The sequence below is a fragment of the Limulus polyphemus genome, unplaced genomic scaffold (genome assembly GCF_000517525.1).
Source record: "Limulus polyphemus unplaced genomic scaffold, Limulus_polyphemus-2.1.2 Scaffold5414, whole genome shotgun sequence".
In the NCBI taxonomy this organism is placed as follows: domain Eukaryota; kingdom Metazoa; phylum Arthropoda; class Merostomata; order Xiphosura; family Limulidae; genus Limulus; species Limulus polyphemus.
In genome coordinates this window covers 14,707-29,152 of record NW_013671024.1, presented here as the reverse complement: position 1 = coordinate 29,152, position 14,446 = coordinate 14,707, and the positions used below count along the sequence as shown (strand labels likewise).

General features: G+C 31.9%; 1 protein-coding gene across 1 annotated transcript in view; it reads left to right on the top strand.

The window, feature by feature from the left end:
* Positions 1 to 922: 922 nt before the first annotated feature.
* Positions 923 to 14,446, top strand: part of LOC106472543 (lon protease homolog 2, peroxisomal-like) — a gene marked incomplete at its 3' end in the record, with an annotated part of 26,440 nt that continues 12,916 nt past the window's right edge. Inside the window, exon 1 of the mRNA XM_013933195.2 lies at positions 923 to 1,423. Within this exon, the coding sequence (XP_013788649.2) occupies positions 1,275 to 1,423 (149 nt within the window). The remainder of the gene's footprint in view (positions 1,424 to 14,446) is intronic.

The following is a 14,446-nucleotide window of genomic DNA, read 5'->3' as shown; positions in this document are numbered from 1 at the left end:
CACTGAAGAGCACTACTGTTGACATCCTTACACAACCTACAATATTGCAGCAACAAGTACACCACCAATGAGCAGGCCTCCCAGTGGCACAGCGGTATGTCTGCAGACTTACAACTATCAACCGGGTTTCGATACCCGTGGTGGGCAGAGCACAGATAGCCCATTGTGTTGCTTTGTGCTTACTTTCAAACAAACAAACAAAACCAATGAGCAGAACAGGTATTACGTACTCGAGAATGACAAAGGAATATAACAACTGAAACAAGATGAACTTAACTCACTACCTGGAAGGTAAAATCTGCACATATACAGAATAAATCTTATGATAACCCCAAAAGATAGAAAGTATTGGTATATTCATATATTACTACATATTTGCGATCTTTCGACAAGTATGTGATTAACTACATGAACATTTATAAAAAAAATACGTGATCAAAGTTAGTTTATCTACTAGTTAGGTTTGTTTGTAATTAAGCACAAAGCTACACAGTGGGCTATCTGTTCTCTGCCCATCACGGGTATCGAACGCTGGAATCTACCGCTGTGCCCCTGGGGGGGGGGGCTACTAGTTATGAAAGGGCCAAATTCACGACTATTTCATTTATTACACGTGTTAACTCTAATTTTTTTTAGGAACGTACAGAGAACTGTTTTAATAATATAAATAAATATTTGTTAAATAGCTTTGTCTGGCTTTCATATCTGAGCTGAAATTTTAGTTATAATAAATTAATCTTTCTATGATTGTTATTCAGAAAGAGAGAGTGAAGAAAAGAAATCTATGCTGAAAACAGGTTACGGAACGGTCATCTTAACAGGACTTCCGGTAGTTGAATGAGGCTGTGTGAGTGACTGAACTCATCGCAGAGAGCTATTCTGCGTTAGAACGAGGTGTTTTCAGTACGCTGGTTTCTTGTTTTAAAAGCTTAACAAACCCTGAGGCGTGCATAATTATGGATTTATGATTTTTTTTATTTTATTTTAGTGTGTGTATGGATTTACGTCATAGAATTTTAAGGATATTAATACTCGTACCGATGAACAACGAAGAAAACGTGCTACTCAATATAACTTGTGCGAACAATTCGTGTTGAGTTTTCTTTGATGAAGCTTGCTGATTATTAAAGAAGCAGCTGTAATATTACTTTTATTGCTCTTTCGTAACAGAATGTTTTTTGAATAAGTTTTCAAATGTGTTGTTTTCACATTTGGAGCTTAAGCGAAGGGAATAAAGCAGATATATCTGGTACAAGAGAGAGAGAGACAGAGAGATGTATATTTTGACACCAGATGGCACAGGCATTACTGTAAACATGAGAACGTCTACGATAAAACTTCCTCAACAGTTACCACTTTTGGTGATCGATAAAGTTTTATTTCCTGGAGCTTCAATTCGAATTTCTGTTGTCTCTTATAGAAAGTATGTATAAATATTAAGTTTTCAATTTTGTATGTTTGTTAAACATATAAATTAAATAATATGTTAATATACGTAGGCCCTTTCTCCCTTAGCAATAGGTTATCAATCATGCTTAGTTAGTATTTCAAATATTTTTAATACGATATTGTAATACTTAATTATAATAATAATGGTAATAGTCAATATATCTTGCATTAAATCAATCAAACTTGTAGTAAATGTTTTGATTAGTCTCTCTGTTTCTATACATAGCATATTGGAAAGTCAAGCAACATCTTGAAAGAGAATGAATGGAGAATGCCCATTGCATAACTCAAAAACTCACAAACTTTCATGTATGATTTATGTAACTGAGAAAGAACAAGTGTTGGTATGTGTAGGGTTTTCAAAGGCAAGTTATGTGTAATGTAATTGCAGTACAAACTGTTGCTTGAGCAGACTGTCTATGATTATTAAAAAAGTGTGTTGTAGCTCTTAGCTTTTAGCCAACATACAATTATGTTTGCACAGGGACATACTATTTTTCTGTTGTTTCTTTTTCCAAATACTTTTCAATTGAAGACTATTCCTTCATTTCTTGGAAGATTGCATTGATACAGGCCATACCTTGGTCTAGTATGTCCAAACACCTTTTTATTTTTATTTAGACCTTTTTAAGGATTTTATGGGGTCAAAGGTAAAACAATTTAAAAAAAATTATATTTTGGGCTCCTGTTCAGTCATATTTACAGCAAACAAGATTAAAATTGGCATAAATATAAATTTTCATGTGCCTAATTCAAAAAAGCTGGATTGGTTCATTTTAAGTCTTTTGAGGAAGGTCAGAGCTCATAAAAAACATAATTTTGGGGTTTTGGATCAATTATCTAGCAGCATTTTGACCAATTTACATGGGATTTGGTTCAAAGACACTTTTTCTATGGGTCCCACACACTGACAAACAAAAATGATGGACTTGCCCATTTTTAGTAATTATAAGGGTGTTGAGATATCACAAGAAGTATAATTTTAGAGTTTTTGACAATTACTCCATGGTATTTTGGCCAGCTTGCGTGGGGTTTGGTACATAGATACCTTATTTGTTTGGTTGTTTTGCAACTGCACTAAAGTAAATGATGAAACTTCAGAATGAATCCACCTGAGAAAAAATCATTTGTAAATGTTCAACACTTCATAATTTGGCAGGACAAAAAATTTAATTAAAGAGTATACTTATTTTAATACTAGTTTACTGTTTGAGCTTTATTACAAATATTTCTTATCTGTTGATCTCTGTAAACATTTCACAGATTTCTGTTGCAAACTTCAGGTTGTTAACAAATACAAAAAATATAGGTTTAATAAGCTATTATAGAACTTAGAAGTACATGCACTGTTCTGAATATATTGTAATGACCTTATATATCTCATGATATCACTACTCTTGTTAAAATTTTCATAGATTTCTTAATGAATTTCACAATTTGTATAATGGTTTGGGAAAAGCTAGTTCATTTGAGAAATCATGCACAGTTAAACTATCACTTAGAAACTTTTAATTATAGGAGTACAGTTTATGCTACATGAAAAGCTATTCTAAATAACTTGTAATTTCAAGAAACTTTACATTTTTAACAAAAGCTCTTGAAGTCTGCACTGTACTTCTGTTACTAAACTACTGTGAGTACCATCTTCCTCTGACTAATAATTAGCCTATAAATATTTCTTGCAATTACTACTCGAAAGATCCAGTATGACCATTATAACATTAACTTTAGACTTTTACTTAATAACACAAAGCTGAACTTCCAACAATATGATCATGTGAGGCAGAGTTAAGCAAGTTTGTAACAATATAATTCTTTAATGTTTAAATGAATGTGCATGCAAATACTGTGTATTCCTGTGCATTTTGTTTTTAAGTAAAATTTAAACTACAGTTATTTGATTTCCTATTTTTAATCCTATTCCATAAATTACTTATTTGATACTCCTGTTTTGTAATACTATAAAGAAAATATGCAAAATCCTGACAGAATTATGAAATCAGTAGAAAAACTGGGATCCTGGAATCAGCATGAAAAATCCTCTTTGAAATTCATGAATCCTAGAAAGTGAAAATACTGGTTGTTGTACACATCACTGTATAAGACCAGTTTTATATTTTATTTTGTTAAAGAATATTCTATAATGCAATATAAAAAAGGTACATGTTGCAGTTTTTCTCCAGTTGAAATAACACTGCCATTAACTTAAGCTAGAGACATCTTTTCAGTGTGAATGACAAAAAGTGAGACATAGTATTTTAAATTTCATATTTTTTAGAAAAAAAAATTCATATAACAGATTAACAAACTGGTTTTTGTAAGTTAATGTATATAGTTGAAAACATTAAGTAAGAAATATATTAGATTGAGAAACAAAGAGAAATTACGAGTTTTCTTTGTCTACAAGTAAATGTGTTGAACATTTTACCTTCATGGTTATTGTGCTTTATTTCTCATGTTCAGTATCAACATGGATTATGGATGTAAATGTATAGAGTCACTGAAAACAAATTTTGCACCAGGATAAAACTTGTTAAGCAGACAGTGAAGGTTGAAAGGTAATATAAACATTACTTACACCACATGATACTCTGCCTGTGTCAGAGTCTTGCATGTATACTGGCAACAGTGCTACTTATTATTTAGTTTTATATTTTACTTCTTAGCAGGGATTGAAAAATACTGAACTGCTTCAGTACCTGATATAAACTGATGGAAGCTAGGAGAATAAGATTACACAAAATGTAGAATCAGGAAATAGCACACAAAGATATGGGATTTGAAGCTAATCCATAGAATTTGGCTGTTTTAAACACAAATGGGAAATCTGTTGCATGCATGTCATTAGTATTTAAGTGTTTTATGTTCATATCACTGCTTTCTTTGTCTTCAATTTAGCATATCTTATGGAGGTTGTTAGAGCTGCATGATTAGTGGAATTTGCTAATCAATTCATCATCAGGCTCATTAATTGATTACATTCAACCTATAAAAAACTAAAAACGCAACAACTACTCTTAAAAATCAGGTTTAAGTACCCATGGTGTTGAGCACAGATAGCTCATTTAGTAGATTTGCTCAACAATAAACATATTGGCAATATTTCAATTACATAAATAGTTTGAGTAATTGAAAATAGTAATATGCAGAAATCCTAATTTTGATTAATTGATTATTTTCATCAGTCGTGACATTAATCAGTTAAGATAAATAGACTTGAATTAATCAAAAATGGTAATGAAAAAATCATAATGGCAATATTTTGATAAATGGATTATTTTGACCACATTTATATATTTGATTGTAATTTGAATTACTGGATAGCTTGAATAATTGGTACACTAGGTGATTATTTTTATGACATTAATAGATTTGATTATAATTTTGATTAATTTATTATTTTATGTGACACTAATTAGTGTAATTGATTAATCTAATTAATCACCCAACTCTAGAGGTTATTGTTAAGAACTTTTTTGTCAACTGTATGTAATGAAAATAGATAATATTGTAATTATTTATGATGTTACTCACAGGTCAGTTTTTGAATTAACTAACAAGTCACTGAATTTTATAGCATTACTCAACACTACTACTTAATATGTTACATATTAATTAGTGAAAATAAGGTGATACAAAAATTAATAATGCTGTGCTTGTGTCAGTGTTATTCCACCACATGAAACTATATAAGATATTTGGTATGGTCGCAGATAAGACATTGTATAGAAAGAGGGGTGTGTGTGTTTGCATTAGTACATTTTGAGAATATTAAACTGTTTAATTAGTTAAGTTATTATGATACATTTTGTATAGACATGGGAAACCTGTCAATTCTGTTTTAGAATGATTTATAGCTTTTTTGATTTCTGTCTAACTTTTCTGACTAGACTTATGGGTTTGATTGTGATTTTTAGAAGGTTAAGAACAGTGCAGTACACGACACCTGCTGGGTGTGTATGCTTGAGAATAAGTTAGAGATACAGTAGCTTTGGGGAAGATTATGTTATTAGAAGGAAAAAATTGAAATTAAGAACATAAATCAAAGAAGTAGGACAGGAAATGGATAGTTATGATAAAGATAGCTTTGGGAAAAGGTAAGGAGAAGAATGCTTGGTACACAAGGTTGCACACTAGTAAAAAAGGTTTGGGCTATAGAGGTGGTTTCAGTTATTGAAGTAGCAGTCTATAATAGATTTGAACATTTTGCTTCTTGGAGTTTGAAAGGTGATGACCAAAAGGTGTATATAGTGGGGATTGGCTGATGAAGTGTTGTATTTGAATGCACAGAAAGAGTAATCTAGCAACCACATTTGCTACATATACATGCTTATAGTAAGTAGAACGAACTCATTTTACACTGTAATCCAACAACAATTATTTTTAAATTGGTGTGCAATTGTCATCTTCCGATAGATTAACTGTTTGTAGTATTGTTGGCTGCTTTATCCATGATAGCACTTACAATTTTTTTATTAGCTAAGTATTTTATAGTTAGAGAGACATATAGTATGTTAAAAAGCTCAAGCAAAAGTATAGAAGGTGGGCATGGCACCCACCAGGGACTGACAAAATTTATTACTTGTTTGTACTGTCACAGAGAACTTTGAAACTTATGTGTAAATATGGGAAGTAAATGTACTTATTGTATTGACGTACATCTACATGACTGGCATTATCTTAAACAAGATTGAGAGTGCAAAAATTAAGATTTTCCATAGCTCATTGGTCACATTACAACAAATCCCTAAGTTTTAAATGTTTTTTAAAGTTTTCTTTTGAAATAAAGGATGTAAAACTTGTATGACATAAAACTTTGATTCATAACATACATTATAATGTAAATTTCATTCACATTCAGTGACAGTAAATGTGTAATTAAATTTTTTAATGTATCTCGGTGACTTACGCAGAAAAGAGTTTAAAGGAGTTCCCAGGATGGAAGGGTTAAAGGATTCAGTGTGTTCACCAAATGTAATTTTGTTTTAAAGGAACTTCTGGTATGCATGTAGTGTCATTAGAATCTTTGTTTTGAAATTGTTTACAGACTCTGTTGCTATTACATCATTTGAATTACAGTTTCTGTGCATTTCTAAATGTGTATGTGTGTGTATCTTCTTAATTTCGAAAAAAAAAAGGATACTGTGTTCCTGTTAAGTATGGAGAGTGTCAGATATACAAGACTTTAATGTAAGAGTTATTATTTAGTTCATTTAGTGATCTAATATGAAATGATGATTTACTTTTCATAACAAGAGTTAAAGTAATTATTTTAAAGGTGATAGTTATAACAAGTTTGGTTATTTAGCTTGGTAAGAGTTGTACGTTGTGTGTGTGGTTCAATTGTTGTAGTATTGTTGATGCTGAGTTACTAGAATTTTTGTTATTTTTCTTCTTACCTTAACCCTTTCTAGATAGGTCACAGGTGAAATACTATGTCATCTCGTTTGTTGACTCGTATTCAAAATTTTATTCAACTACTATTTCATGAATTTATGTCAATAACTTTGGTATCAAACTGTAGATTATAATTGAAATTTTAGTACTATACATTACTCAATTTATTAATTTAAAGTAAATATTAAAAAAACACATATAAACATGTATTTTTGTGTGTCATGTGGTAGGTTGAATGCAGCACTGATTCAAATTAGATGTTTGTGAAGTCAAAATATTCTATAGTTTTATACGAATTAGACACTCAAATTACCGATATTGACAAGCTGAAAGAGTTAAGTGACTATTGTTACATTATAGTGTTGCCTGTATAGTTTATGGAAAGCTCGAGGCCTCTGTGAACAATGTATAAATATAGGCGACCAAGCAAGCGCAAGTCAAGTTCAGTCAGAAAAAAAAGTTGAAAAACGTGAAGTTAGCTGGCTTCACAGTTTAATAGAGATAAGAAGAATAATTTATCTTGTCAAAGGGTGTTCTAAAGTAGTTGAACCTGAATGCGTGGACTTTGACGAAAGGAGACAATTATTTAAAGTTTCAGACGCAACTGTGGTAACCCTCCAGGTAATGTAAGTGAATTTATTGCAGATTGTATAGTAAGAAACAGAATAGAGAAAAATATTTTGTCTTGTCAATTGGATTCTAAGAATTATTTAAAGTTTTAGATACAACTGTGTTATCCTATAGTGTAAAGAATTTTTGTATGTACATTTGACTTGTTTTGAATATACATTATTTTAAAACAAGTGGATTGTGTGCTGTCCATTTATTGTTTGAATTTATTGCCAACAAGTCACAGACACCTAGTGTAGAAGAATCCCAGTCCAACTGCTCATATTTAAAACTCTGACAGAGAGTTAGTTTTGAAAGACAATTTAAATGTTATTGAGGCTACCATTTGGGATGAGGTTGGAGGAAAACAAGTATGGTTTGCAGTGCATTTGAAGCAGTCTTAATTATAATATTTCCTCTTCAAAATTAAAATCCAAATCCAAAACAGGTTCTGTTCTAAATCCTTGATCTGAAGAGATCCACTAGAGATTAAGCACTGCTTGTGTGTGTCTATGTATGAGCATTTTCATATGGTACTATAGGACATATTTGAATGATTTCTAAGGGAATTTTTTTCCTCTTCTTGATGTATAAGCCTAGTTTATGTTTGCTGGATTTTGTTTATTTTGCTAAGTACTGACAGCTTTCACCTGAAGTTTGCATTGCATTTGTACTACCTATGTTCTTTGTCTTATCATTTGAAAATGTAATGTAGGTATTTTTGAAAATGAAATAAGTAGTGTTACATATTAGACATTCAAGTAGTGTCCTGAGTTTGACAGGTTAGTTGCAGACTAGTTGAGAAATTACTTGTACTATTATGATATGTTACTGAAATACATATCATCTTTACTTGAAAGTTTCATATTAAACAGAACAGCATGCTAAAGTTAAACCTATTCCAGAATTTTTCAAGTCTGCTTACTTTTACCTCATTTTCTCTACATAATTTAGTTTTTTTGTGGTGATTTGAATTTATATGTACAGTTAACACAAGCCTAACATTTTTTCAGTTGATTATTACCCTCTTGACCTCTGAATCCTCTTAATACTGATGCTGTGTTTATAAAAAGTATTTATAACATTGTATTTCAATGAGGTATTATTAGTATTACTGAAAAACTTTAACTCTCTTTGCCTTTTAAAACCATTAGAACAATATAGTCTAGCCATCAAACTTGCAACTCGTATTATATATATATATATATATATATATATTTTAATTCAAAGAAAATATGTTTTCAAATATTGGAAAATGAGAATGTAATTTCATATAACAAAATATAATTTGAAGATTTTTGTTTACATGTAATTCCATATCATGAAGCATATGTAAAGTACATGTTTTGCATGTAAAAAAGATTAGTTGTTTAGTTTTTTATGATATTTGAACTGTGAAACATTAGAAATGTTGACAGAAAATGTAGTGAGCAGCTGTATTAGTAAAAAAAAGGTAGGAACTCCTATGGGAAAATGATAATGAACCTGTTATTTCAGTTTTTTGGTGCATGTTTGAACTCTTGTGTATAAATCTTTACTTCTGTAAAACCAAGATTAAATATTTGCTCTTTAAAAGAAAACAGCACACTACTTTCTCTAAGAAAGCTGCACTAATACAAGGTGACTTAGTTGGATCTCAAAACCTGTTCTGTTTGTTTTACTATGTCAGGTCATTGAACTTGTAGACTATTCATCTATTTTAGCTCCCCTGTCAACATTAGAATAACAAAAGATCAGTTTTAATGTCTGTTTTTGCAATCCCTATGATAAAGTGCCTTCAGCATTCTTCCATAACAGTATACTTAAAACAAGATGCAATATAAACAGTGACTTTTTTATTCTAAAAATTATTTCATAATGAACATTAATTTTAATTAATTCCACCAGTAAGTAAAATTCATTTAACATCATCTAAGGTATGTGAGCTCAACTCCATTGGCCATTTATATGCCACATCCATACACTGCTGTCTTGTGCTTTCATACAGTTTAAGTTGGAGACACAAAAACTTATAAATTAATATATTTATAGCAATTTAAGTGTTAAACATTTCTCTGATATTCCAGTTGAAACATTGCTGTTTTTCCTATTATGCTTAACCCCTACATGTACATGAATTAATGTTAGCTTCTGTGTTAATTTTTTGTAGCAGTATAAAAACACATATATGGTACATGTTTGAAGCGAGCCAGAAAATGATAACTTGAGTGCATGTGGTGTGCTACATTTTGTTTATAGAAAAACTTAAGCTTTTCCTCTAGTTTCTTACTCCACAGTAAGGTTATTTTAGAATGATCATCACAGGTGTAATACATTATACAGTATAATTTTGATGTGTAGGAAAATTGTTAATTGTTAGATGGGCATTTCATAAGCTTTTATGATAGTTTGGAAACAAAAGTATTGAGAATTTATATCTTGGAATGTCCTTCACCTTTCATTATCTTTTGCCTGTGTCCTTTAATATTTCCTGTTCTTTATTCCATGAAGCAAATTATTGGGTTCGCTTTGTTTTTCCTCCTTGCATGGTATTAGGGTTTCTGCCATTTCCTTTCTTGGTCAGATCCACACTTTCACCAATATGGCTTGTTTCCTTCACCTTTGTGACTCTTTTCCTGACTTTCAACCATTCTTCCTTTCCTTTTTTAGATTTTATGTCTTTGGAATCTCTTTTGCCTGCTTGGGAAGCAGACCCCTTGGCTTCTGTTTTACTCTCCAGTTCCCAATTTTTATCTCTTTACCATTTTTTCTCACCACTTTTCTATGTTATCTCTCCTTCATTCACCTATTATGAGAGGCACTTCATCTTTCTCTGGAAGGGACTGTCCCCTTCTCTTCTGTGCTCAACCTACTTAACTTGGTTCTTCTGTTGTTAAGACTCATTGGGTTTAGGTGCACTCCTCATTAATGTACACCTTCCTCCTCTTTGTGTAGGTGGTCTTCATCGAGCTCCCTTTCTTTATTTGGAAGTCTTTGGTGGTTTTATGTTTCACTGGAGACCCAGGCTGAAGTTACACAACTTTAGTTTTTGTTATCTTCCAACAAACCCTTTATCTTCCTTTAACCCTTTTGAGATAGGTCACAAAAGGCATTGAATTTTATTCAACTACTATTTCATGAATTTATGTCTATAACTTTGGTATCAAACAGTAGGTTATAATTCAAATTTTAGTATTATATATTACTCAATTTCTTAACTTAAAAGCAAATATTAAAGACACAGATAAACATCTATTTTTGTGTGTCATGTGGTATGTTGAGTGCAGCACTGGTTCAAATTAGATGTTTGTGAAATCAAAATACTAAGTCTATAGTTTCATGTGAATTAGAAACTCAAATTATCGATATTAACAAGCTAGAATATAAAATAAGAGCCTCTTATCTTTTCAATTGCTCATGAAATAAATCAAACACATTGGCACCCTGCCCACCTCTTTCCATTTTTGGAAATGCTCCTTTATATACACTTCTATATATATGACATGAATAACCAATTAGAAGCTCAGAATGTACTCTAGTGGCTTTCTCAGACATTTGTTTAGACTAAAAGCATCTTAGTTACTAAGCTTGATAAATTATAGTGGAATTTTCTTAAAACATAGAACATTTACTAAAGAAGTAAAGCAAACAATTATCTCTTCTGGTTATGACCTTTGTACTCAGTTGCTGCTTCTCATAGCTTGCTAAGTGTTAAGAGGAGGATGTGAAATGAAATAATTTTTTTATGTTTTATATATACATAAATTACTATATCGATACCATATAATTCCATTATAATTTATCAAGTTTAGTAACTAAGCTGTATTTTGGTCTAAAAAATATGAAATTTTGAGCAGACTAAAGACACAACCTACCTCTTTGAAATCTTGTTTTGAAAGAATGAGATGGTGTCCTAACACATGAAAATGGCTACGAAAGCAACTAGGGGGACATTACACAAGTAAGTGTATATAAGGGACTATTTCCAAAAATGGAATGAGGTGAGTGGGACCACTGTGTTTGATTCTGTACATGTGTGATATGTCAGCAAATAGAAAAGATGGGAGGTTATTATTTTATATTTGAGTTTGGTTGGTTCTTCAACAGTGTGATGTTTTGGACTTTTTCCCAGTTGCTTTTTGAACCTTTTCCATACTTGATGGTTGAAAGGTCTGGGAGTGAATTTTGAATTTTTTTTCTCCACCCATGGATATTGTGGTTCATGCTGGAAGGTTTACTTCTCAGTTACATGAAGGGAAGTTATTCCTTATCTGAGACATTGTCTGAATTTTGTGATTTTAGCTTACCACCATAAGGTGGAAATATGTTCCGCATCTCAAATTATCTATTCCTTGAATTTGTGGTTCTAAGGCAGAGCTTGTACTTAACCTGAGTAAATCTATGTCCCCTAAAGGGACAGGGTAAGTCTACGGTCTTCCAACTGTAAAATGCACAGTGACTCAGAATGCATCACTCTATGGCTACAGTTTGGAATCCACTCATAAGTATATATATAGCTATAACATTGCAGTCCAATGGCCCTAGTCATCAATGTGGGTGAAGAGCATACCTGTTCTGTATGTAGTGCAGTTCCCCCACTAGGTTGTCAATCTTCTATCTTCTATTAACACACCCACGATCTAATCAGATGTTTTCTGTATGATAATGGCCTCACCGGTCCTTCCACCTTCTCAATGTTGGATTGTAGCTATAAGTGGGAGCAGAGGTATGTATGTATTAGAAGTTAACATTTTACGAAATTGAAGATGTATTTCTAATAATACTTACCTCCTTTCACACTCTCCCGCCCTCCTCCCCAATAAGAGCCGGTGTTAGAGATTGGGATGAAGTCAGTCTCGAAAAAGTGATAACATTATCTGAATGAGGTGCTTACATACAGGACCAAGATAGAGGGTACATTGACATAGATGGAGAGTGTCATGAAAAAAAATATCACCAGGGGCAGTCAAGTGGGGTATAAAAGAATGGAGCAACCGAGATAAAATCAGACCAATGTTTAGATGGGCAAAGGAAGAAACCCTGGCAGTCGAGTAATAGCTATAAGCATGAGAGGAGGTAAGTATTATTGGAAATATATTTTCAATTTAGGAAAATATTAACTTATATATATTAAACTAAAAACATGGGAAATGCTATCATCTATAGAGTTTTCCATTTATACTTACTGTAGAGAGAAAGTATTACCACCAAAATCTTCTTTTGCATAGAATCTTCTTTTGCATAGAATAAAGAAAACAAACCTGCTGGAAGTATTTCACCAAATCAATTCTCTTAGATTCATAATGGGTAGAATCCCAAAACCTAATCTGCCTTGCATGATGACAAGTACTGTTTCAATAGTAATATTTATCTCTTTTAGAAGAATATGTTTTTAAAATGATTTACCAACGTCCCCTGTATTAAATCATTATGTCTGAGATTTATCCTCAAATCATGTAATTCAGCGATTGTTACAGGCATTCCTACATTATACAGTGACATTTTATATTTATCACATACATGACCCAAAATTACTTTAACCTCTTCCTGCTGCAGCAAAGGTTCCTTTTTGAACTTGCATATTCCTACCATTTTAACAACAACAGGCAATGTCTCATTTACAAGAAAAGTTTCATATTGTACTTTATAGAACTATTCATCATGGGTGTTCTTTTAAAAACTTGTTGCAATAAATTTTACTGATATACCCAACATAAGTTGCATGACAATGAACTATTCAGAAAAAGGACAATTCAAAATATTTGCAACCCTTTATAACACAAGCTGATAAACAGTTACTTAGTGTATAAATGTTACATTCTTAAAGCCATTGATCTGGAGAAATATCACTTGAATAAGACAAAATAAGTGTAGGTGTTCATGAATATTTTTTGATCTTATGCAGCAAGTTTCTTGATTCTCAGTTACAGCTGGGCAGGTAGTGGTATTTGCTAATTAATTGATTAGTATGGTATCCTCAAACCATGGTACTCACAAGCAAAAAGTTGGAAGCAATTCAAAATTAGTGACAATAGAAGGTAGCCTTAGTAGCTTTGCCATAACAAAGACAGTGCAAGCAAGTTTGCTGGCTATATTTAAATTGCTTGGATAGTTGGAATAATTGGAAACCCTAATTCTGATTAGTTAATTATTTTTTTGGCAGTTGATAAAATTATTGTTGGAATAATCAGAAATACTAATTTAAATTATTAGATTTAAATGTAATTTAAATTAATTGATGAGTTTACATGACACTAATCAGTGTTATTGCTGCTCATGGATAAGTGATTGTATTGATTAATCAAATTAGTCACCAAGTTGTGTTCTAAGTATTTCTCAGTATTGAATCATTTGTTCAATTAAAATGAACAAAACTATCAGGTCGTCAAGAAATTAATGTTGCGTTTTGGAACACTGTCATTAACCACCCCCATAAAACATACATCATGTATAATAGTTAAATGAACTGCCCAAACGTCACGTTAGTGTAGCCTATATAATGTGTAAAATTTAGTATACTCTAATCCCTTATAGTGATGGCACACGACGAGACACACATTCGGCATGTTATGCTGTTTGAATAGAAGAAGGGAAACAATGCCTCTGTAGCCACAAAGAATATCAAAGAAGTTTATGGAAATGTTTTGAACATTTGTATGTATCAATGATGGTTCAGCAAATTTTGTCCAGGTGACTTTAGCCTTAAAAACTGTGATGGCAGGGGCCGATATGTTGGAATTGATATTGATGCTCTGAAGACACTTGTTGAGTCTAACCCAAGACAACACACTCATGAAATGGCCTTGAAATTGCATGTCTCTCATGAAACAATACATAAACAGCTAAGGAATATGGGAAAACTCCTTAAAGAAGGTGTTTGGGTATCTCACAAATTCTCCAATGATCATCGTTTCCAACGTGTGAACTTTGTTTCGTCACTTTTTGTCACATAATGTACGTGAACAATTTTTGGACACAATTGTCACCGGTGATGCAAAATGAATACTCTATG